At 68.7% G+C, this 23,009-nt stretch overlaps 2 protein-coding genes across 2 annotated transcripts in view; one reads left to right on the plus strand and one right to left on the minus strand.

Moving 5' to 3' along the window:
• NOSIP (nitric oxide synthase interacting protein) overlaps positions 1 to 23,009 on the minus strand; it is a 357,930-nt gene that overhangs the window by 14,666 nt on the left and 320,255 nt on the right. The window lies entirely within an intron of this gene.
• PRR12 (proline rich 12) lies at positions 2,004 to 22,957 on the plus strand. The gene is given in 26 exon segments (XM_073321825.1): positions 2,004 to 2,498; positions 7,229 to 7,341; positions 9,216 to 9,377; positions 9,882 to 11,620; positions 11,622 to 11,714; positions 11,716 to 12,387; positions 12,389 to 12,562; positions 12,564 to 12,620; positions 12,622 to 12,720; positions 12,722 to 12,860; positions 12,863 to 13,206; positions 13,208 to 13,264; positions 13,672 to 13,768; positions 13,771 to 14,187; positions 15,068 to 15,246; positions 15,248 to 15,382; positions 16,137 to 16,152; positions 16,155 to 16,252; positions 16,630 to 16,763; positions 16,894 to 17,288; positions 19,820 to 19,945; positions 20,332 to 20,367; positions 20,370 to 20,428; positions 20,774 to 20,902; positions 21,011 to 21,106; positions 22,632 to 22,957. Coding segments are annotated over 26 exon segments (5,793 nt in total). The 5' UTR covers positions 2,004 to 2,412; the 3' UTR covers positions 22,773 to 22,957.

Genomic DNA, 23,009 nt, shown 5'->3' on the forward strand with positions numbered 1-23,009 from the left:
ACGCCGGGGGTCACGGGGACGCTGGTGCCCCTGCCCGCCGGCGGTGGGCCACGCCGGGGGTCACGGGGACGCTGGTGCCCCTGCCCGCCGGCCGGGGGTGGGCCACGCCGGGGGTCACGGGGACGCTGGTGCCCCTGCCCGCCGGCCGGGGGTGGGCCACGCCGGGGGTCACGGGGACGCTGGTGCCCCTGCCCGCCGGCCGGGGGTGGGCCACGCCGGGGTCACGGGGACACTGGTGCATCTGTGCAAACTGTTTCATGAGTCAGGCCTTGGCCCCCTGCGACTGGGGTGTGAATGGTGCTGGTGCACGCCCAGCTATGCCTTGCACGTGGAAACCCAGTGGGCACCATGGGCCCCCTGACACTGTGGCTTGCAGGGCAGCCTGATGCCCAGATGAGGTGCCCCTGTTTGGGGGAAGGGAAGGTTGCAGGCCACGGATTGGCCTCTTGCTCTGCCTATCATTCCTCTGCAGCAGCGGGTCCCGCCCCTCCATTGGAGCGGATTGGTGGGCAGGAGACAGACAGGCAGCTCAGTTCAGCCAATAAGGCCTCGAGTAGGAGCATGGCGGGAAGGCCTCTAACCCACCGACCCCTCCCTGGAACTACAGCTCCCAGCATGCAGTGCTCCCACTTCATTCCAAGCCGCCCGCTTCCTTCCTCCCAGTGCATGATGGGACTCGTAGTCCCTCCTTTCTCCCCCTCCCGCCAGAGGCTGCCATATCCCCTGTGTTGTTCGTAGGCCAAGCCGGACCAAGGGGCCTGGCCTATAGCAGGGGCCAGCTTGGGACCCTGTTTGTAAGGGGGCGCGGCAGGACCAGCCCCCGGACGCCTGGGTCCCAGCCCACATTTTTCTGGGCTCCACCCTCAGGCCTCACATGCAACCCCCACCCCAGCCCGCCTCCGTCCTTGGGCAAGTAGGTTCCCATGAGTCGTGCCCCCCATCTCTGCCGGGGGGGCCCTTAGCCGGAGGGCCTGTGGGGAGGGCATGGGGTGGGGGGTCGCCGCAGCAGCCTGTGCTCCCAGCTGTGAGTCTGAGGCCGTGTGTCACGCACACGCCTGCCATGGGAAAGACACAGACACAAGCGAGGGGTTTTCTTCGTCGCACAAACACATGGGGGGGGCGTCACGCACGTGCGTGTGTATGGGGTGGGCTGCTGCATGTTGCACACGCGTGTGTGTGTGTGTCACAGGTACCACGTCTGTAGCTGTCGTTCTGACCCTCCACCCACCATCCTCCTCTGTCTCTGCCCCTCTCCCTCCTGCCCCACCCTCCTCTCTCTGCCCCACTCCCTCCTGCCCCACCCCTCCCTCCTCTCTCTGCCCCACTCCCTCCTGCCCCACCCTCCTATCTCTGCCCCTCTCCCTCCTGCCCCACCCCTCCCTCCTCTCTCTCTGCCCCACTCCCTCCTTCCCCACCCCTCCCTCCTCTCTCAGCCCCACTCCCTCCTGCCCCACCCCTCCCTCCTCTCTCAGCCCCATCCCCTCCCTCCTTTTCTCTCTGCCCCACTCCCTCCTGCCCCACCCCTCCCTCCTCTCAGCCCCACTCCCTCCTGCCCCACCCCCCCTCCTCTCTCTGCCCCACCCTCCTCTCTCAGCCCCACTCCCTCCTTCCCCACCCCTCCCTCCTCTCTCTCAGCCCCTCTCCCTCCTGCCCCACCCTCCTCTCTCTGCCCCACTCCCTCCTGCCCCACCCCTCCCTCCTCTCTCTGCCCCACCCTCCTCTCTCAGCCCCACTCCCTCCTTCCCCACCCCTCCCTCCTTCTCTCTCTGCCCCACTCCCTCCTGCCCCACCCCTCCCTCCTCTCTCAGCCCCATCCCCTCCCTCCTTTTCTCTCTGCCCCACTCCCTCCATCCCCTCCCTCCTCCTCTCTGCCCCACTCCCTCCTTCCTTGACCCTTCTCTCCTCCTCCACCCCTACCCCATTTCCCCCATTCCCTCCCTCCTCCGTCTCTGCCCCACTCCCACCCTCCTCCAGTCTCCCCGCCCCACACTCCCTCCATCCCCGACGACCCCCCCCCCCGTCTCTCTCCCTCCTCCCCCGTCTCTGTCTCATTCCCCCCCTTCTCCTCCCCCCAGCACGGGATTGTGGGAGGAAGCGGGGCGGACAGAGACACCCAGCGAACATGGCTGCACCATGATCCGCCTCGCCAGCGGCCGCCGCCTCCCGCAGCCCCAGCGCCAGCGCCGCCAGCCCGGGGCCTGAGCCAGCCAGGCGGGCGGGCCCCGGCCGGGGGCAGCGGAGGGCGCAGCGGCGGGGGGAACCCCCCCTCCGGCAGCTCCCCCCTCCCGAGCCCCCCCTCCCCGCCGAACCCCCCCCCCGCCCCTGCAGGGGACGCGCCGGGGCGCACAGGCCGAGGCGCGGCACCTGGGGGCCCCCGGGGCGCGCGCCCTGCGCCCCCCCGCCGCCGGCCCCATGGACAGGAACTACCCCAGCGCCGGCTTCGGGGACCCGCTGGGCGCCGGCCCGGGATGGAGCTACGAGCGCTCGGCCAAAGCCAGGTGAGCGGCCCCGGGGGCGCACGGCGCCGGCTTGGAGAGGGCGCGGGGGGACCCGGGCGCGGCGCAATGGGGGTGGCGCCGCGGCCTGCCGGGATTGGGCCCCCCCGGGAAAAGGGAGGGGCGAGGGTGCATGGGGGGGCCCCAAGCCTTTGCATGGGGACGGGGGTGCAGGGAAGGGAGCCCCCCCAACTCCGTGCACGGGGGTGGCGGGCTCAGGGTCGTCCCCCGTCCCCCCCCCCTGCACACACCTGTGCCGAGCTGGGCTCAGCTTCGGAGAGGGGGGCCCCTTCCCCGGCCCATCTGGCACGGGCCGGTTGTCAGGACCCTGGGGCCCCCCCAGCTGGGGAGGCGGAGGATGAGGATCCCCCTGCCCCCCAATAGGCCTCTTACAGAGCAGGGGATGGGGATGGGATCAGGGTGGGGGGCTGGGATAAGCGGGGCCTTTTCCAGGCCCTGGGCAGCACCAACCCACACCGGGGTGCTGGGAGGCATTTGGGGGTGTAGCCGCTGGTGGAGGGGCTCTGGGAACCCCCCGTTAGAGAGCAAGTGCAGACCCCCCAGGTCAGACGACGAGTCAAGAATGGAACCCAGGAGTCCTAGTACTCAGCTCTCCCCTCCTCCCCCAGCTCCAGACCACTAGAACCCCTTCCCATCCTACAGCCAGGGACAGAACGCAGGAGTCCTGGCTCCCAGCTTCCCCCCCGCCCCCCTCTAACCACTAGACCCCACTCCTCTCCCGGAGCTGGGGACAGAACCCAGGAGTCCTGGCTCCCAGGCCCACTCCCCAGCTCAAACCACTAGACCCCACTCCCCTCCACGAGTCAGGAATAGAACCCAGGAGTCCCATAGCTGCAACTGGGGGGGACCCATGCTGCCCAGCTGTTCTCCAGCAGCTGCACCCCACCCCAGGGGTGGCCACATCTCCCTGCACCTGGTGTGTGGTCCCTGTACCGTAGGCCCAACAAAGCCCTGAGGCGTGAGCCTGAGATGTCATGGTACCTTCTGAGAGACCTTTCTCTGAACGTGTCTGAAGCAGTAAGATCTAGTGGTTAGAGCACAGGGGGCTGGGAGCCAGGACTCCTGGGTTCTCTCCTGGCTGTGGGAGGGGGGTGGGGTCTAGTGGTTACCACAGTGGGGGCGGGGGGGCAAGACTCCTGAGTTCTCTCGCAGCTCTAGGAGGGGAGTAGGGTCTAGTGGTTACCATAGGGGAGGCGGGGGGCAGGACTCCTGGGTTCTCTCCCTGGCTTTGCTGCAGGCTCTGACCTTCCCTGGCTCTTGGTGTCTCTCTGTGGACCATGGGTCTGAGAGTTGCCCCCCTGCGGAGTTGTGCTGTGTGACTGCATTGGGGGTGGGGGGGGAGAGAAGATGTTTGGGGGAAGGGGAGGTGCGTGGGGAGGCCATTGGGGGAGGGGGTTTCTTTTCCTCTGGCTCAGCTCTGTCCCCCTGTAGCCGGCCCCACTGGTTCCAGCGTGGGGGGCAGGAGCCTGCGTCCCCCCCAACACTCAGGTGTGTGATGAGTTTGTGGGTTTCTGGGCTGCTCCCCCGACAGAATGAGGGCTGGGGGGGTGTCCCCCTCGGCAGGGGGCAGCGGTGAGTGTGTGACCTCCCACCCACCCTGGAGGGGAGACCGGACGCAGTCCCCCCCAGGCGTTGGCTGTTCCCCACACCCCCAGTGGCATCTGCATTCTGTCCCCCAGAAGCCCTTCTGGCACCAATCTCTGTGTGACACCCCTGAGCAGAGCCCCCGTGAGTGGAAGCTGCTGGTTCCAGGAGCTGGAAGGTGGGGGAGGGGGGTCTAGTGGTTAGAGCAGGGGGGCAGCTGGGAGCCAGGACTCTTGGGTTCTAACCCCAGCTCTGGGAGGGGAGAAGGGTCTAGTGGTTAGAGTGGGGGGGTGAGGGCTGGGAGCCAGGACTCCTCTCTGGGAGTGGGGCCTAGTGGGATTGGGGGCAGGGCATTGGGGTTCAGAGACTGGCCTCTTGCCTGCTTGTGGGATGCGTTTCGGGGGGGGGGGGCTGTGCAGGGTGGTGCCCGCCTGGCCTGCTCCTCACACCCTGCGGTGCATTTCCTCTGCCGGCGGCTGCACTGCTGCCTCGGTGCATGCTGGGGCTCTGCGGCATGTGTCCTGGAGGCGGGTGGGGAGGTGCAGGCATCTCTCAGCAAGCAGAACCCCCCGACATGGCCCCTGCATCTGCTGCACAGCGCAGAGATGCGCTGGGGTGCTGTCCGGGGCGTGCATGGTAGACGCAGTTGCCTCTGGCTGGTGAAGGGACTTTTCGGTGCCGCCTGCACCCCCTTGCTGATGGTTGCACCTGTGTGGCACACGCCTTCCCTTGCAGGTGCGGGCCCCTGCCCAGCCCAGGCGTTTGTTGCATGGCGCATGCATCCTGCTGCGGGCGGTTGCATGTGCATAATGCATGCATTTGCATCTGTCTGCAAGCAGTTGCTCCCCAGCATGGTGCATACATTTGCCACATGGTGCACGCACCTGCTTGGTGAAGGCATTTGCAAGGTTGCAGGCAGCTCTCTGTGGGTTTTTGCACCTCTGAGGCCTGTGCATTTACAGTGGTCCATGCATTTCTCTGCCAGGAGGTCCCTGGGTGCATGCATTTCCTGCATGGGTGTGTATCCTACCACAGGGAGGTTTGCCTCATAGGACATTCCTTTGCTTGTGCTTGCAGGCAGTTGTATCCATAAGGTGCATGCATTTTCCATGCTAGCTGCAACTCTCTTGAACCTGAGTGATGCATCTATTTGCTGTGATGCCTGCATCTCTCTGCAGCAGGCCGCACCCCCATGATGCAGGCAATTGTGCATGCATCTCTCTGCAGCAGGTCGCATCCCGTGATGCAGGCAATTGTGCATGCATCTCTCTGCAGCAGGTCGCATCCCGTGATGCAGGCAATTGTGCATGCATCTCTCTGCAGCAGGTCGCACCCCGTGATGCAGGCAATTGTGCATGCATCTCTCTGCAGCAGGTCGCACCCCGTGATGCAGGCAATTGTGCATGCATCTCTCTGCAGCAGGTCGCACCCCCATGATGCATGCAATTGTGCATGCATCTCTCTGCAGCAGGTCGCACCCCCATGATGCATGCAATTGTGCATGCATCTCTCTGCAGCAGGTCGCACCCCCATGATGCATGCAATTGTGCATGCATCTCTCTGCAGCAGGTCGCACCCCCATGATGCATGCAATTGTGCATGCATCTCTCTGCAGCAGGTCGCACCCCCATGATGCATGCAATTGCTGTGGTTCCTGCATCTCTCAAAGCAGGGGCTCCTTAGCGCAGCCCCTGCATTCACTGCCTGTTGCATCCACCCTTCTACAGGGGATTGCAGCCACGTAGTGCATGGATTTACCGCAGTGCATGCATCGCTCAGCGGGCCTGGGCCCTGGCAAATCCCATGCATTCGCGCTACGGCGCATACCTCATTCTGCATGCGCCTGGCACGTTCATATGCCTCTCTGTAGAGGCTGCAGCTTTGCCGTGGTTCACGCCTGCATCCGTCCGCAGCCGGTTGCATCGAGGGGCTGCATGCCCCAGGGCCCCGCAGCCTGGGCTGTGCCTTGGCTGCATGGTGCATGGATCCCTCAGCTCCCGGTTGCGCCTGTCCAGCATGGGCCTTGGCAGCATTGCGTGCCCCACCGTGGCCCATGGGCGCCAGGAGGAACGGAGAGTCCGAGCGGTTCAGTGCTGTGAGCGGAGGAGTTCTGTGGTTAGAGCAGGGGGTGGCTGAGAGCCAGGACTCCTGGGTTCTCTTGTGACGGGGAGAGGGGGTGTACTTGCTGGGTAGAGCTTAGGGTCTGATCAGGGTACGGTTCCCAGCTGGGCAGTCCTCTCTGCTTAGTAGGTGGTTGGAAATATCTAAATCTGTCTTCACACCTCTTGGGGATGGAGGGAAGCCCAGGGCTGGGCTAGCTGGGGGCTGCGGGTCGGGAATGAGGGGCACCGGCAGAGCTGGGGGGGCAGGGCCGGGCGAGCAGGGGGCTGCGGGTCGGGAATGAGGGGCACCGGCAGAGCTTGGGGGGCAGGGCCGGGCGAGCAGGGGGCTGCGGGTCAGGAGTGAGGGGCACTGGAAGAGCTAGGGGGGCAGGGCCGGGCGAGCAGGGGGCTGCGGGTCGGGAATGAGGGGCACCGGCAGAGCTGGGGGGGCAGGGCAGGGTTGGGGGGAGCTGTGCGGCTCCGTTTTGGTGCCAGGCTCCTTCCAGTGCCGTCAGCGAAGCTGGAAAGTGCTGGGGGGGGGGGGGGGGGGGGGGGGGATTCAGACTTCTGTGGCCAGGGCCAGGGACTACGTTTCCCAGAATTCCCTTCTGTGTCCACACTCCTGTGCCAGATGCTGGGAGGGTGATGGAGGGAAATCTTCCCGCTTCTCCGAGGAGCTGTGGGGCTGTGGAGGGGGGATCCATGGGGCGGGTTCTGCTTCTCCAGCGCATGCAGGGGGGAGACACAACTGGGGGGGGGACACACACGTGGAGGGGGGGAATCCCTGGTGAAAGCCCCTTCCTCACGGCAGAGGGATCACTGACGGGGCTCGCCCACCCCCCCCCCTTGCCGAGGGGAAAGGCCCCATTCCCTGCCCCCCTGCACCAGCCTGTCCCTGCCCTGGGGCCAGATGGGAGCTGGCGCCCCCTAGAGAGGACAGGCCCCATGCCCTGCCCCCTGGGAGCTGGAGGCAGGGTGTGGGGGGGGGCATGACTGTCACTGACGCTGTCCCTCCCTTGCCCCCAGCCTGGTGTACGGTGGGTCCCGGACGTCCCATCCCGACACGGATATTCTGCACCGCCAGGCCTACGCCGCCCCCCACCCCCTGCAGGGCTACGCCACGAACCACCACCCCGCAGGTACGTCTCCGTCTTCTCCCGCTCGTGTGTCCGGCCGTTGTCCGTGTGTCCACGTCTGGCTGGCTGGCTGTGTGCCTGTCCCCCTGCGTCCGTCCGTCCTCCTGGCCGTGTGCCCCTCCCCTTGGGTGTTTGTCCGTCCCTCCGTCCTGCTGGCCGTGTGCCCCTCCTGCAGTGTGTCTCCTCCTTCCCGCCCACCTGTCTCTCTGTGGCCCCTCGTCCGCCCGTCCCCGGCTGTCTGCGTGGCCACCTGCCCCTCCCCCGCTCTGCCCCCTTTATCTGTAGGCCTGGTGCCCTCCTCCTGTCTGTCCTCCCTCCCGCTCTTCTCCCCTCTCTGCCTGTCCCCCTCTGTCAGTCTGTCCTGCCAGCACTCCCACAATGCCCTGCCCCGTCTCTGTCCCCGGTGTGTCCATCTGCCCTGTCCCCAGTCTGTCTGTCCCATCTCCCCGTCCCTGTCCCCGGTCTGTCTGTCCCATCCCCCCGTCTTTGTATCTGCCCTGTCCCCGGTCTGTCTGTCCCATCTCCCCGTCTCTGTCCCCGGTCTGTCTGTCCCATCCCCCCGTCTTTGTATCTGCCCTGTCCCCGGTCTGTCTGTCCCATCTCCCCGTCTCTGTCCCCGGTCTGTCTGTCCCATCCCCCCGTCTTTGCATCTGCCCTGTCCCCGGTCTGTCTGCCCCATCTCTCCGTCTCTGTCCCCGTTCTGTCTGTCTGCCCTGCTCCCATCTGTCTGTCCCATCTCCCCGTCTCTGTCCCCGGTCTGTCTGTCCCATCTCCCCGTCTTTGCATCTGCCCTGTCCCCGGTCTGTCTGTCCCATCTCCCCGTCTCTGTCCCCGGTCTGTCTGTCCCATCTCCCCGTCTTTGCATCTGCCCTGTCCCCGGTCTGTCTGTCCCATCTCTCCGTCTCTGTCCCCGTTCTGTCTGTCTGCCCTGCTCCCATCTGTCTGTCCCATCTCCCCGTCTCTGTCCCCGGTCTGTCTGTCCCATCCCCCCGTCTTTGTATCTGCCCTGTCCCCGGTCTGTCTGTCCCATCTCCCCGTCTCTGTCCCCGGTCTGTCTGTCCCATCCCCCCGTCTTTGTATCTGCCCTGTCCCCGGTCTGTCTGTCCCATCTCCCCGTCTCTGTCCCCGGTCTGTCTGTCCCATCCCCCCGTCTTTGCATCTGCCCTGTCCCCGGTCTGTCTGCCCCATCTCTCCGTCTCTGTCCCCGTTCTGTCTGTCTGCCCTGCTCCCATCTGTCTGTCCCATCTCCCCGTCTCTGTCCCCGGTCTGTCTGTCCCATCTCCCCGTCTTTGCATCTGCCCTGTCCCCGGTCTGTCTGTCCCATCTCCCCGTCTCTGTCCCCGGTCTGTCTGTCCCATCTCCCCGTCTTTGCATCTGCCCTGTCCCCGGTCTGTCTGTCCCATCTCCCCGTCTTTGCATCTGCCCTGTCCCCGGTCTGTCTGTCCCATCTCCCCATCTTTGCATCTGCCCTGTCCCCGGTCTGTCTGCCCCATCTCTCCGTCTCTGTCCCCGTTCTGTCTGTCTGCCCTGCTCCCATCTGTCTGTCCCATCTCCCCGTCTCTGTCCCCGGTCTGTCTGTCCCATCCCCCTGTCTTTGCATCTGCCCTGTCCCCGGTCTGTCTGTCCCATCTCCCCGTCTCTGTCCCCGGTCTGTCTGCCCCATCCCCCCGTCTTTGCATCTGCCCTGTCCCCGGTCTGTCTGTCCCATCTCCCCGTCTCTGTCCCCCATCTGTCCGTCTGCCCTGCCCCCATCTGTCTTGCCCCCGCCTGTCTCTGTCCCCGTCTGCCCCTCCCCCATCTGTCTGTCCCATCTCCCCTGTCTGTCCGTCTGCCCCTCCGCCGTCCGTCTGTGCCCCCCTCACTGTCTCTCCCCCCAGGTCTCTCGGGGCTCTTCGAGACCGGACTCCATCACGCCAGCAGCGCCACCCCCGATGCCTCCGTCATGAACCTCATCTCGGCGCTGGAGTCACGGGCCCCCCAGCCCGGCCCCTCGGCCTCCTCGCTGCTCTCCCAGTTCCGCACCCCCTCCTGGCAGACAGGTATGTGGGGGTGGGGAGACCCCCCGCAGGGGGCGGGGCCTGTACAGGGACACTGTCAGCAGGGGCGGGGCATGCCCCACTCTAGCCCTGCCTCCAGCTAGGCCCAGGCTCCAGCCCCGCCTTAGCCCCGCCCCTCAGCCAGGCTTGGGCTTCCCCCCCTTAGCCCCGCCCCTCAGCCAGGTCCCGGTTGCCCGCCTTAGCCCCGCCCCTCAGCCATGCCCACCTTAGCCCCACCCCTCAGCCAGGCTTGGGCTTCCCCCCCTTAGCCCCGCCCCTCAGCCAGGCCCCGGCTGCCCCCCTTATCCCCGACCCCTGTTCAACCCCCTCCCCAGCCGGGCTTGGCCTGGACTCAAACCCCAGCCCCACTGTAGGTCCCAGATCTCCCCAAGGGGGTCTTGGGGCAGAGGCCCCTGGGTGCCTGTGAGTGCCCCCCGTCCCAGGCGGGGGCTGTGGGTGCAGGTGGGTGCCGCTCCTGTCTCTGACCCGCCCCCCGTTCTCCCCCAGCCATGCACACGCCGGCCCCGGCTGAGCTCTTCATCTCGGGCGCCATCCCCGGCTCGGGCACCTTCCCGTCGTCCTCGGCGCTTTCGGCCTACCAGCACCCGGCCTCCTTCAGCGGGCGCAGCTTCCCGGTCAGCTCCTCGCTCAGCCTGCCGGACGCCGCCTTCAGCCCCAGCTCCAACGGGCTGCTGTCCCCGCACGACCCGCTGCTGCACATCAAACCCTCCCAGGCCAGCGTGCCCTCCTCCCTGAGCTTCGACCGGCTAGGCAGCGCCGTGCTGGGCACCGGGCTGCCCTCCCAGAGCTCGGCCTACCGCAGCGCCCAGGAGTCGGCCTCCCGCCACCTGCCCTCCCAGTTCAACCTGCTCTCGTCCTCCCTGGGGCCCCCCTCGGACCAGTCCTCGCAGCTGTACAACGCCTCCGTCTTCTCCAGCTCGCCCGCCGCCTCCATGGAGCGGGCCATGCCCCGGCAGGACAGCGTCATCAAACACTACCAGCGGCCCTCCAGCACCCAGCCCCAGCTGCCCGCCGCCCACTCCCTGCAGCACTACTTGAGCTGCGGGGGCAGCTACCAGCAGATGTCCCACCGCGCTGGCCTCTCCTGCAGCCCGCTGGGTGAGCCCTCGCCTGCCGGCTCCGAGGGCTCCCAGAAGCCGCCGCAGGCCCCCCGCCAGGAGCCGGGGCAGAGCTACCGGCCCATCATCCAGTCCCCCGGCTACTCGGGCGCCGCGGCCGGCTCCTCCTCCAAATCCAAGAGCTACTCGGCCTCCCGCCAGACCCCCCGCTCCACCGCCACCCCCAAGTGCCAAAGCAGCTTCTCCGTCTCCGTCGCCAAGCCCAGCTCGGTCATCGCCAGCCAGTCCCAGGCCTACTCGCCCGGCCAGCCCCAGAGCCTGCTGTCCATGAGCCAGCCCCAGAGCTACGCCGTGAGCCAGCCCCAGAGCCTCTCCTCCGTCAGCCAGGCCTCCCAGTTCAGCGGCAGCCAGGCTCAGGACCTGACCAGCGTCAGCAAGGCGCAGAGCTACGGGACGGGGCAGGCCCAGCCCGGGGGGCAGGCCGGGCAGGCCGGGCAGGGGCTGCAGCCCTGCGTGAGCCAGAGCCAGGCCTACTCCCCGGAGCAGCTGCAGGGGCTGTCGACGGTGGGCTACAGCGTCCAGGCCGAGCCCCACGTCTCGGTGAGCCAGACCCCCAGCTACGGGCCGGCCCACTCCCAGGGCATGCCCACCGCCAGCCCCTCGCTGAGCTACAGCACCGGCCACTCGCCCGCCATGCCCAGCCACCCGCAGCCCATCGGCTACGCCCACGGGCAGAGCCTCCCCGACTCCAGCCCGTCGCAGATCGGCCGGCCCCTGCAGTCGCCCACGGCCGCCCGGCCCCAGAGCGTGAACTCGCCCGGCCAGTCGCAGAAATACCTGACGTCGGTGCTGTCGCCTTCCTTCCTGCAGCCGGCGCACGGGCAGAGCTACCCGGGCGTGGAGCGGGCGGCCTCCTACGGCAAGGCCAAGGCCGAGTCGGACCTGCTGGCGGCCGAGCGGGCGGAGGACGAGGATTTCCTCATTCAGCACCTGCTGCAGTCCCAGACGCCGCCCCCCCGGGGGCCGGCCGAGGGGCTGGTGCAGTGCGAGGAGAGGGGGAGCAAGGGGCTGGCCTACGGGGGGCTCAGCAAGTCGGAGGAACGCTATCACCTGCAGAGCGTCATCCGCACCAACTCCAGCCTGGACAGCCAGGGCCTGGAGCTCTCCCCTGCAGGGCCTGAAGGAGAAGAAGAAAGGGGAGCGGCCCCACGCCCGCTCCACCCCAGAAGCGCTCGCCACCTCCGTGGTGCATTACAGCCACCCAGGCCGGCTCCATGGAGAGCTACGCCCAGGACATGAAGAAGTCGGTGGAGCACCTGCAAGCCGGGGCCAAGGACCTGGGCCAGGCCCACTCCTACCTGCAGAAGACCCCCGAGCACGGCCCCCAGCCCCACCGCATGGTGGGCGAGCCCCCGCCTATGGAGCTGCTGCCCGGCCAGCAGGGGGCGCCGCTCCTGCTGGACTCCTCCCCTGACCTGCCCCAGCTCTCCCTGCCCCCCCCCCAGCAGCAGCAGCAGCAGCAGTCCCAGCTGCTGCAGTCGGTGCTGACGCACACCCAGAGCCAGCTGCATCCCCGGGCCAAGGTGCACCTGCTGGAGCCCCAACGCCTCCACCCGCCCGAGCCCCCCTCGCCCCAGCTCCAGCTGCAGGCCCTGGAGGCCCACCTGCACCAAGCGCACGTGCGCTCGCAGGGCCTGGACCCCCAGCAGTCGCCCCAGCTGCAGGGCCAGCTGCAGGCCGAGAACATGGAGGTGCTGGGCCAGTCCCAGGAGATCCAGGACTTCCTGGAGCCTGACCTGAGCCTGGAGTCCCACCTGGGCCAGGGCGGGGCCGGCCTGGAGCCCGACTCCTCCCAGCAGGTGCCCCAGGCCCAGTTGGAGGCCAAGGACCAGTTTGAGAGCCCCAGCCCGCAGGGCTCCAAGCAGCGCTTCGTGCCCCCTCACCTCCATCTGCTTCCCGGACTCGCTGCTGCAGGACGAGGACCGCAGCTTCTTCCCCGGCATGGAGGACATGTTCGGGCCGGGGGCCTGTGGCCCCGAACGACTTCCCCAAGCCGGGGCTGCGGGGAGGACGAGCCCCCCCAGTCTGGAGCGGGCCGAGGGCCTGAAGGGCGGGGGCCGGCGGCTATGACATGCTGCCGGCCGGCCAGGGCTACCAGGGCTACTGCCCCCGGCGAGGGCGGGGACGGCTCCCACCTGGCCATGGAGCCGGTCAAGCACGAGCTGCCCTCCACCGTCAACGCCGAGCCGCTGGGGCTGATCCAGGCGGGCCCACGGCGGGCCGGAGGGGGCTGCCAAGCCGGGCCTCACCTCCCCCATCTTCTGCTCCTCCAAGCCCAAGAAGCTGCTGAAGACCACCTCCTTCCACCTGCTCAAGAAGCGGGACCCCCCGTTCCAGCCCCCAAGAAGGCCTACGCCCAGGAGTACGAGTTCCAGGACGACGAGGACAAGGCCGACGTGCCGGCCGACATCCGCCTGAACAGCCGGCGCCTGCCCGACCTGCTGCCCGACCTCATCTCCAGCTGCCGGACCCGGCCCAGCCTCGGCCCCATGGGCGACATCGACTTCTGCCCCCACCACAGCGCCGCCGACGGCCCCAAGAAGCGGGGCCGCAAGCCCACCAAGCCCAAGCGGGATGGGCCCCCCCGGCCCCGTGGCCGGCCCCGCATCCGGCCCCTGGCCGAGCCCCACGGCGTCCTGCCCCCCGACGGGGCCAAGAAGCCCCGGGGCAGGGGGCGGGGGCGGGGGAAAAAAGGGGGGCGAGGAGGGGGGCGAAGGAGGGGCTGGCGTGGAGCCCCTCAAGCCGCTCAAGGTAATGGGGGGGCAGGGACCTGGTTGGGGCGGGAGGGGCCCTGGCTGGGGGGGAAGGGAGGGGTGTTGAGGGAGGGGCCCTGGCTGAGGAGGGAGGGGCTGGGAGTGGGGCCCTGGCTGGGACAGGAGGGTCTTTGTGTGGGCAGGGCCCTGGCTTGGGAGGGAGGGGTTGTGAGGGGGCGGGGCCCTGGCTGGGGGGCAGGCGGGGAGTTGGGGGCAGCCGAGGGCTCCTGGGGGACAGGGCTGGGGGCAGCCGAGGGCTCCCGGGCGACAGGACGGGAGGCTGGGGGCGGTGGTGGGCTCCTGGGGGGCAGGGCGGAGGGCTCCTGGGGGGCAAGGAGCCTGGAGAAGGGGCGTCTCTGTCTGGGGCCGTCCCCACAGCGCCCCTGAGCCCCGTTCTCCCCCCAGATCAAGCTGGCGGTGCCCAAGGGCGGCGAGGGGGCCCCAGCAGAGCCGGCCCCCTCCGGGCCGGTGCCCCCCGAGGCCGGGCTGGACAGCAGCCAGACACGGAGAAGATCAAGGCGAAGATCCGGGAGGTGGAGGAGAAGCAGCCGGAGATGAAGTCGGGCTTCATGGCCTCCTTCCTGGACTTCCTCAAGTCGGGCAAGCGGCAGCAGCTGCCCACAGCCGCCACCAGCCCCCCCAAGACCCCACGGCCCCCCGCGGCCCAGCCCCCCTTCGGCCTGGCGCCCCCTCTGCTGCCGGGGGCGCTGGACGGGGCCGAGGGCGAGGGGCTCGTCATGAGCTGCACCAGCCCCTGCAAGCGGCTGGACGAGGAGCTGAAACGCAACCTGGAGACGCTGCCCTCGTTCTCCTCCGACGAGGAGGACTCGGTGGGCAAGAACCAGGACCTGCAGAAGAGCATCTCCTCCGCCATCTCCGCCCTGGACGACCCGGCCGAGCGCAAGGAGGGCGACGGGGCCGGTGGGTGCCGCGCGCCCCGCCCCGGGTCCCCCGCCTCCCTCTGGGGGGTTCCCCCAGCCCGGGGCCCCCTGCCGCCCCCCGGGGGAATCCCCCATCTCGGGAGCCGGCCCCAGGTCCCCCACATTTCCGCCCCAAGCTTAGAGGAAGCCCTCCTCATATCCCCCCACATCCGCCCAGGGTGATCCCTGCCTCCCCTCCCCCTGGGGGAATCACCCGGCCCACTTCTCCTCCCCCACATCCTCCCCTGCTCCATGTCCCCCCGGGGAGTTCTCCTGTCCCCCACCCCACGTATCCTCACCCCGGGGCCTCCTGGGGTGTCTCCCCAGCCTATGTCTCGCTGTGTCCTCTCTTGCCCTGCGTGCTCCCCTGCCCTGTAATCCCATGCGTCTCCCCACCCCACGTCCTCTGGGGTGTCCCAGCATCCCCCTGCCCTGTGTCCCCCAGCACCTCTGGGGCCTTCCCCTGCCCCACTCCCCCCGCATCCTTGGGACATCCTCACCTCCCTCTGCGGCAGGTCCCCTCTTGCCCCTGAGACCTCTGAATCCTCTCCACTCTGCTATGGAGTGCCCCAAACCCTTTGGGGGTGCCCCCAATTGTCCCTCCCGGGACGCCCCCCACCCCACTACGGTGCTGCCAGTTCTCTAGATCTCCCCCCACTTACTGTGGTCCCCCATATCTCCCAGGGGATGGCCCTGCCCCCGCGGGGGTTCCCCCGGAACCCCAATCCCACCCCTGAATCCCCCAGAGAGCGCCCCCCTGACACCCCTGCCCCCGGTAGCTACACGCACCCCCGGGATGGGACGGGTGCCCCAGAGCATGCTGGGTAAGAGGGTTCATGCCCCCCCCCCACCTGCGCTAACCCTTCCCCCCCCACCCACAGACGCCCCCGCGGCGGAGGAGAAGCTGCCCAGCCCGGCCCCCTCCGAGGCGTCCCAGCAGGAACCCCCCCCCCAGCCGCCTCCCCGGCCTCGCCCCCCCGAGCCCCCCCCGCCGCCCCCCATGGGGCCCCCGGCCCAGGCCTCCCCTGAGCTGGAGGAGCCGGAGGACGCGCGGCCCCTGCAACCTGGCCAAGAAGCAGGAGACGGCAGCCGTGTGCGGCGAGACGGACGAGGAGGAGGCCGAGAGTGGGGGGGAGGGGATCTTCCGGGAGCGCGACGAGTTCGTCATCCGCGTGGAGGACATCCAGGCCCTCAAGGTGGGGGGCTGCGGGTCGCGAGTGAGGGGCGCCGGCAGGGCTGGGGGGCCAGGGCGGGACGGGCAGGGGGGCTGCGGGTCGGGAGTGAGGGGCACCGACAGGGCTATGGGGGAGCCCAGGGCTGGGCGGGCAGGGGGCTGCGGGTCGGGAGTGAGGGGCACCGACAGGGCTATGGGGGAGCCCAGGGCTGGGCGGGCAGGGGGCTGCGGGTCGGGAGTGAGGGGCGCCGGCAGGGCTGGGGGGGGCAGGGCGGGGCTGGCAGGGGGCTGCGGGTCGGGAGTGAGGGGCGCCGGCAGGGCTGGGGGGGGCAGGGCGGGGCTGGCAGGGGGCTGCGGGTCGGGAGTGAGGGGCGCCGGCAGGGCTGGGGGGGCAGGGCGGGGCTGGCAGGGGGCTGCGGGTCGGGAGTGAGGGGCGCCGGCAGGGTTGGGGGGGGAGGGCTGGGCGGGCAGGGGGCTGCGGGTCGGGAGTGAGGGGCACCGGCAGGGCTATGGGGGAGCCCCAGGGCTGGGCAGGCAGGGGGCTGCGGGTCGGGAGTGAGGGGCGCCGGCAGGGTTGGGGGGCCAGGGCGGGGCGGGCAGGGGGCTGTGGGTCGGGAGTGAGGGGCACCGACAGGGCTGGGGGAGCCCAGGGCTGGGCGGGCAGGGGGCTGCGGGTCGGGAGTGAGGGGCGCCGGCAGGGTTGGGGGGCCAGGGCGGGGCGGGCAGGGGGCTGCGGGTCGGGAGCGAGTGACCCCCCCCCTCTCCCCGGTCTCTAGCTGGCGCTGCAGACGGGCCGGAGCCGCCCCCCATCTGGCGGGTGCAGAAAGCCCTGCTGCAGAAATTCACCCCCGAGATCAAGGACGGGCAACGGCAGTTCTGTGCCACCAGCAACGTGAGTTTCCCCTGCACCTCCCCCGCCAGAGTGTGGGGGTGACCCCCCCTGCCCCCCCCCCGTGACAGACCCCTGGTGCCCCCCACACTCTGAGATAGCGGGGCTTTTCCTGCGCCACCCCCGGCGGATGCTCGTGGCGGGAGGGGAGATCCTGGGGCGGGGGGGGGGGGGTTGTGCCCTGTGAGGATGGGGTGACCGGGGGGGGGGCACGCGCCCAACGGGGGGGGGGGGGACACCGGGGAGAGAAGTTTCCGTCTCCGTTCCCAGCTCCCCTTTCGGACACGGGAGTCGGAGACACCCCCAGGAGCAGCCTCCCCCCTCCCCTGCTTTTCCTCGCTCCCTGATCTCTGCTGCCCCCCCTTCCCCCCCCCCCCCAGTACCTGGGTTATTTCGGGGACGCCAAGAACCGCTACCAGCGTCTCTACGTGAAGTTCCTGGAGAACATCAACAAGAAGGATTACGTACGCGTCTGCTCCAAGAAGCCCTGGCACCGGCCGCTGCAGGCTGTGAGGTGAGGGGGGGGGTGCAGAGAGGGACGGGGGAGGGGGGGCCCTGACCCCTCCCCAGCGTGTTTCCTGCCTGCTCCGGGCTTGGCCTTCGGTGCCTAACGGGCCCCCCCGCCCCCTTCCCGCCCCGTGCAGGAGGCAAAACCAGCCCAAGACTTCGGGCCCCAAGGTCCCGGCCCCGCCCAAGGCCGAGAAGCAGCCGGAGGCGTCGGAGCGGGCGGAGAAGCCGGAGAAGGGCCCCAAGCCGGAGAAGGGCCCCAAGCCAGACAGGCCCCCCAAGGCGGAGCGGGCCGAGAAGCCGGCCCGGGCGGAGAAGCCGGCCAAGGCCGACAAGGCCCCCAAAGCAGAGAAGGCGGAACCCCCGGCGCCTGCCCCCCCCAAGGCCAGCCCGGCTGGCGGCCCCAAGCCCAAGCCCAAACCCTCCAAGGTGAAGGCGGAGCCGCCCCCGAAGAAGAGGAAAAAATGGCTGAAGGAAGTGGCGTCCTCCTCGGACTCGGAGTCCAGCCCGGAGCAGCAGAGCGAGGAGGAGGGTGAGCCCGGGGGGCGCGCGGCGGGAGGGGAGGGCGGGGAGTCTTAGCACCGGTACCCCAGCTCCGGCCGGTCGGTTCAAGCCACACGGGTCCCGTCCCGCCAGCTGGCCCCAGGGCTCCTCCACACAGCTCCAGTCCTACCCAGTCCTCTTCCCCCTGTTTCTGGGGTCACCCCAGGTGCAGGAAAGGCCTGGGTAAACCCCACATGCAAAGTCCAGAGAAAGAAAAATAGCGAAACAGAGAAAACGCCCCCAGAGTGAAAGAGGAGGTGAGAGGGGGAAAAGGGCGTCCTTTAAAAAGTCAAATCCCAGTGAGGAAAGGAACCTAAACACCGGCCAGTCAAGTGGAAAAGAATCGTTAGGCCAAAAGAGACAGCAAATGACACAAAAATGAACGGCAAGGATTTTTAAGTACGTGAGAAGCAGGAAGCCTAACCAACAATCAATGAGTGACCTGCGTGCGAAGGGACCACTCAAGGAAGACAAGGCCGTTGGAGTTAGGAAGGATCTCGGATAGGACTCTGCAGAACTACTCGCTGCAGGGCATCGCCCGTCGCTTACCTCAGCCTCCGGACCAGGCGGCTGGAGGGCAGCTCATGATTTTTAAAAAAGGCTCCAGGGGGGGCGATCCTGGCAATTCCAGGCCAGCGAGCCTGACTCCAGTGCCGGGCAAACTGGTTAAAGCCGTAGTAAAGAAGAGCATGACCTGGCACAGAGATGAACGTGATGCGTTGGCTTTTGGAAAGGAAAATCACGCCTCACCCATCTATTAGGATTCCTCGAGGGGGTCGACATGTGAACAAGGGGGAGCCAGAGTTCTTAGACTTTCACAAAGCCTGTGACAAGGTCCCACACCCAAGGCTCTTACGCAAACTAAGCTGTCATGGGATAAGGGGGAAGGGCCGTCATGGATCAGTAACTGGGAAAAGACAGGAAATAAAGGGTCGGTTTTCAGGCTGGAGACAGGTTGACTAGCGGGGTCCGTGCCAGCCCGGCGCTGCTCAACTTGGGCATAAGTGAGCTGGGAAAAGGGGGAACCAGGGAGGCAGCCGAGTTTGCAGACAACACAAAATGACGCAGGATAGGTCAGTCCAAAGCAGGCCGCGAAGAGTTGCAAAGGGATCTCACCGAGCTGCCGGTGACATTCTGGGTCTGTTGGAAACAGCATCCCCACTCTACGTGCCAAAGGCTGGGGCCTGAATTAGCTGTTCCCACTCAAGCAGGAGCTCCGGGGGTCATTCTCTGCAAACGTCCACTCCGTGGGCAGCAGCCGTCAGAAGAGCGAGCAGCGTGTTGGAAAGGGATCGCTCATAAGAGAACAAATATCCTAACGGTGCTCCATCAATCCGTGGCACGCCCACGCCTCGAATTCTGCATCCCATTCTGGTCGCCCCATCTCAAAACAGACGTACTGGAACAGAAGAGATGGCAGAGAAGGGCTACAAAACCACGTAGGGGGCAGAACAGCTTCCATACAAGGAGAGGTGAAAAAGCTGGGGCCGGTTCTGCTGGGAAAAGGGACGACTAAGGGATATGAGAGAGATCTATAAACTCATGAGCAGTGTGGAGCAAGTGACTAGGGAAGTGTTATTTACCCCTTCTCAAAACACAAAAACAAGGGGTCACCGGATGACATTAATGGACAGCAGGTTTAAAACAAACCTAAGGAAGTCTTTCTTCACCCAGCACACCGTTAACCTGTGGAACTCCTTGCCAGGGGATGTGGCTATGAGCCAGGACGGGCAGGGACCCAGTTCCGGGTGGCCCTGAATCTCTGGTGGCTGGGAGCTGGGATTGGCTGGGGGGGTGGGGGGAGCTCGCTGGGGGCCCTGTTCTCTTAGCTCCCTCCCCCCCTTGAAGCTGGATTTGAGGAGTGGTGGGGTTTTGTTCGGGCTATCCAGTGAGGGCCCTCAGACAGACTGCTTAGAGTGACCCGTTGTCTCCGGTGCCCCTGCACTCCCCGCACACCTTCCCTTCCACGTCCCGTGCACTTCGCATCATGGGAGGGAGCCGGGGCAACCCCTGGAGTTTGCCACTTCGGGCAATTCCTGGACCCCTCTGGCCACCCGTGGGTGGTGCCCTTGTCCCCACCAAGAGGGTGAGCTGGAGCAGGCGGTATGCAAAGGAACCTCACTGCAGGCTGGGCGGGGGTGCTCTCCTGCTTCACACTAGAGGACGGGTTCTGTGCTGTGGGCCTGACTGGGGGGCGGGGGGGGGGCAGCCTCTGGGCCCTGGGGGGACTATAGACTCCGGGGGGGAGGGGCGGGCTCTGGGACCAGAGGGGTGTCTTATTCCCCGGGGGTGGGGGGCGCTCTGGGCCCTGGGGCGACTATAGACTCTGGGGCGGGCAGGGTCTGACTTGGGGGGGGCTCTGGCCCAGAGCGGGGGCTGGCAGGTAGGAGCTGGGGTGCTGCGGGGATGCCGGTGGGGGGGCTGCTCTGTGCGGTGTGGAGGTATAAGGGGGGGGGGGCTGGCCATGGGGCATGGCCAGGCCCCCCCCCTCACAGCTGTGCCTCCCCCCCCCCCTCCCAGAGCGGGTGCCAATGGGCCGGGTGTTGAACACGCGGGCGATGAAGGAAATGTACCGGAGCTACGTGGAGATGCTGGTCAGCACGGCCCTCGACCCCGACATGATCCAGGCCCTGGAGGACACCAACGGTGGGGTACCCCTGCCCCCCACGGCTGGGGCCCCCCACGGCTGGGGCCCCCCCTGCCCCCCACGGCTGGGGGGTCTGCCCTGCCTCCCTGCCCCCCACAGCTGGAGCTCCCCCTGTTACCCCCCATGGCTGAGGGGGCCTGCCCTGCCCCCCATAGCTGGGAGCCCCCCCCATTTCCCGCCCACGACTGGGAGCCTGCCCCCCTCTCCCTCCAGCCAGGGAAGGGGGAAATCTGCCCTGACCCCCCCCCACACACACACACATGGCTGCGGGAGGGGTACTTGTCCCCCACTGAGGGTGGTTCCTGACGGCTGCATTGGAGCTGGGGGGCGGGGGGGGTGAGCCGAGGGCGGCCAGTAACCTTTGCCCTCTTGCCCCCCCCCCCAGACGAGCTGTACCTCCCCCCCATGCGCAAGATCGACGGATCCTGAACGACCACAAGAAGAAAGTCCTGAAGCGGGTGTCCCTGCACCCGGCACTGCAGGTGGGGGGCGCAAGAGGGGTTCCCCTTGGGGGCTGGCTGCAGCAACGCTGGGGCTGGGGAGCCCTGGGGCTGGGGGGGGGGGACGACTCTGGGGCTGGGGGGGGGACGACTCTGGGGCTGGGGAGCCCTGGGGCTGGGGGGGGGACACGACTCTGGGGCTGGGGAGCCCTGGGGCTGGGGGGGGGACACGACTCTGGGGCTGGGGAGTCTTAGGGCTGGCTGGGGGGGGCCCTGCGCTGGGAGGGGGGGACTGGGTTCTTTGCACCTGTGGGGCCGGGGCGGGGGGGGACCCTGTAACCTAGGCGCCCCCCCCGCCATCCTGCTGTGACCCCCGTCCCCCCCCAGGAGGCGCTGCACACCTTCCCGCAGCTGCAGGCGGAGCCGGGCGAGGCGCTGGTGAGGTTGCGCCCCACGGGGCAGCCCTACAACCGCAAGACCCTCAACAAGCTGAAGAAGAGCGTGTCCAAACCCCAGGTGGGTGCGGGGGCGGGGGGGGCCGCAGCAGGTGTGCGGGGCTGGGGGGGAGCGGGGCTGCGGGGGAGGGGCTGGAGCCCCCGACTGACCCCCCCCTTCACCCCCCAGGAGTTCAAGGTCGACGTGGAAAAGTCGTTTTTCTTCACCCTGTACCATTCCCTCCATCACTACAAATACCACACCTTCCTGCGCTGCAAGGACGAGGTGAGCCCCCCCCGGCCCCCCGCCAGCCCCCCGGCCCCCCGCCTGCCCCCTACCGGCCCCCCAGCCCCCGCCTGCCCCCTGCCCCCCACCCCACTCTGAGATAGCGCGTTACCACACCTTCCTGCGCTGCAAGGACGAGGTGAGCCCCCCCCGGCCCCCCCCGGCCCCCCGCCAGCCCCCCGGCCCCCCGCCAGCCCCCCAGCCCCCGCCTGCCCCCTGCCCCCCACCCCGGACCATTCCCTCCATCACTACAAATACCACACCTTCCTGCGCTGCAAGGACGAGGTGAGCCCCCCGCCTGCCCCCCCCCCGGCCCCCCCCGGCCCCCCGCCTGCCCCCCGGCCCCCCGCCTGCCCCCTGCCGGCCCCCCAGCCCCCCCCGGCCCCCCCACCCCGGACCATTCCCTCCATCACTACAAATACCACACCTTCCTGCGCTGCAAGGACGAGGTGAGCCCCCCCCGGCCCCCCGCCAGCCCCCCGGCCCCCCGCCTGCCCCCTGCCGGCCCCCCGGCCCCCCCGCCAGCCCCCTGCCCCCCCACCCCCGGACCATTCCCTCCATCACTACAAATACCACACCTTCCTGCGCTGCAAGGACGAGGTGAGCCCCCCGCCCTGCCCCCCGCCCTGCCCCCCCGGCCCCCCGCCTGCCCCCCGCCGGCCCCCCCAGCCCCCGCCTGCCCCCCTGCCCCCCACCCCGGACCATTCCCTCCATCACTACAAATACCACACCTTCCTGCGCTGCAAGGACGAGGTGAGCCCCCCGCCTGCCCCCCGCCAGCCCCCCGGCCCCCCGCCAGCCCCCCGGCCCCCCAGCCCCCGCCTGCCCCCTGCCCCCCACCCTGGACCATTCCCTCCATCACTACAAATACCACACCTTCCTGCGCTGCAAGGACGAGGTGAGCCCCCCGCCTGCCCCCCGCCTGCCCCCCGGCCCCCCGCCTGCCCCCCGCCGGCCCCCCAGCCCCCGCCTGCCCCCTGCCCCCCCACCCCGGACCATTCCCTCCATCACTACAAATACCACACCTTCCTGCGCTGCAAGGACGAGGTGAGCCCCCCCCGGCCCCCCGCCTGCCCCCTGCCGGCCCCCCAGCCCCCGCCTGCCCCCTGCCCCCCACCCCGGACCATTCCCTCCATCACTACAAATACCACACCTTCCTGCGCTGCAAGGACGAGGTGAGCCCCCCGCCTGGCCCCCGCCAGCCCCCCGGCCCCCCGCCTGCCCCCTGCCGGCCCCCCAGCCCCCGCCTGCCCCCTGCCCCCCACCCCGGACCATTCCCTCCATCACTACAAATACCACACCTTCCTGCGCTGCAAGGACGAGGTGAGCCCCCCCCCCGGCCCCCCCGCCAGCCCCGCCTGCCCCCTGCCAGCCCCCCAGCCCCCCCCCCCGGCTCCCCTCCTGCCCCCTGCCCTGCCTCCCACTCCTCCTCCCCAGCTCCCGCAATCCCTGCCCTGCCCCAGACCTACCGGTGCCCCTCACTGCCGGCCTGCAGCCCCCGCGCTGACGGCGTCTCTCCCCGCAGACGTCGGCCATCGAGGGGCAGGACGCGGACCTGGGCCAGGAGGAGGTGGTCCAGCAATGCATGCGGAACCAGCCCTGGCTGGAAAAGCTCTTTGACTCCTTCAGCGACCTCCTGACACAAGCCCAGACCAAGTGCGCGTGACCCCCCCTCTCCCACGGCGCAGGCCCCGCCCCCCCGGGCCGGGGAGGGCTCTGGACCGAGGGCGGGGGGGGCGCATTGGGGGTCCCGCTCCCCACCCCCCTTCTCGGTGGTGGTGATCTCCAGGACAGACCCCCCCACACCCACCTTGGCTTGGGGTGGCTGTGGCCCTGCGGGGAGGGGGAACATGCCCCAGAGGTGAGGGTGGCCCTGGGGTCTATGGGCCTGCCCCCCCCGGTT

The sequence above is a fragment of the Lepidochelys kempii genome, chromosome 23 (assembly GCF_965140265.1).
Source record: "Lepidochelys kempii isolate rLepKem1 chromosome 23, rLepKem1.hap2, whole genome shotgun sequence".
NCBI lineage: Eukaryota > Metazoa > Chordata > Testudines > Cheloniidae > Lepidochelys > Lepidochelys kempii.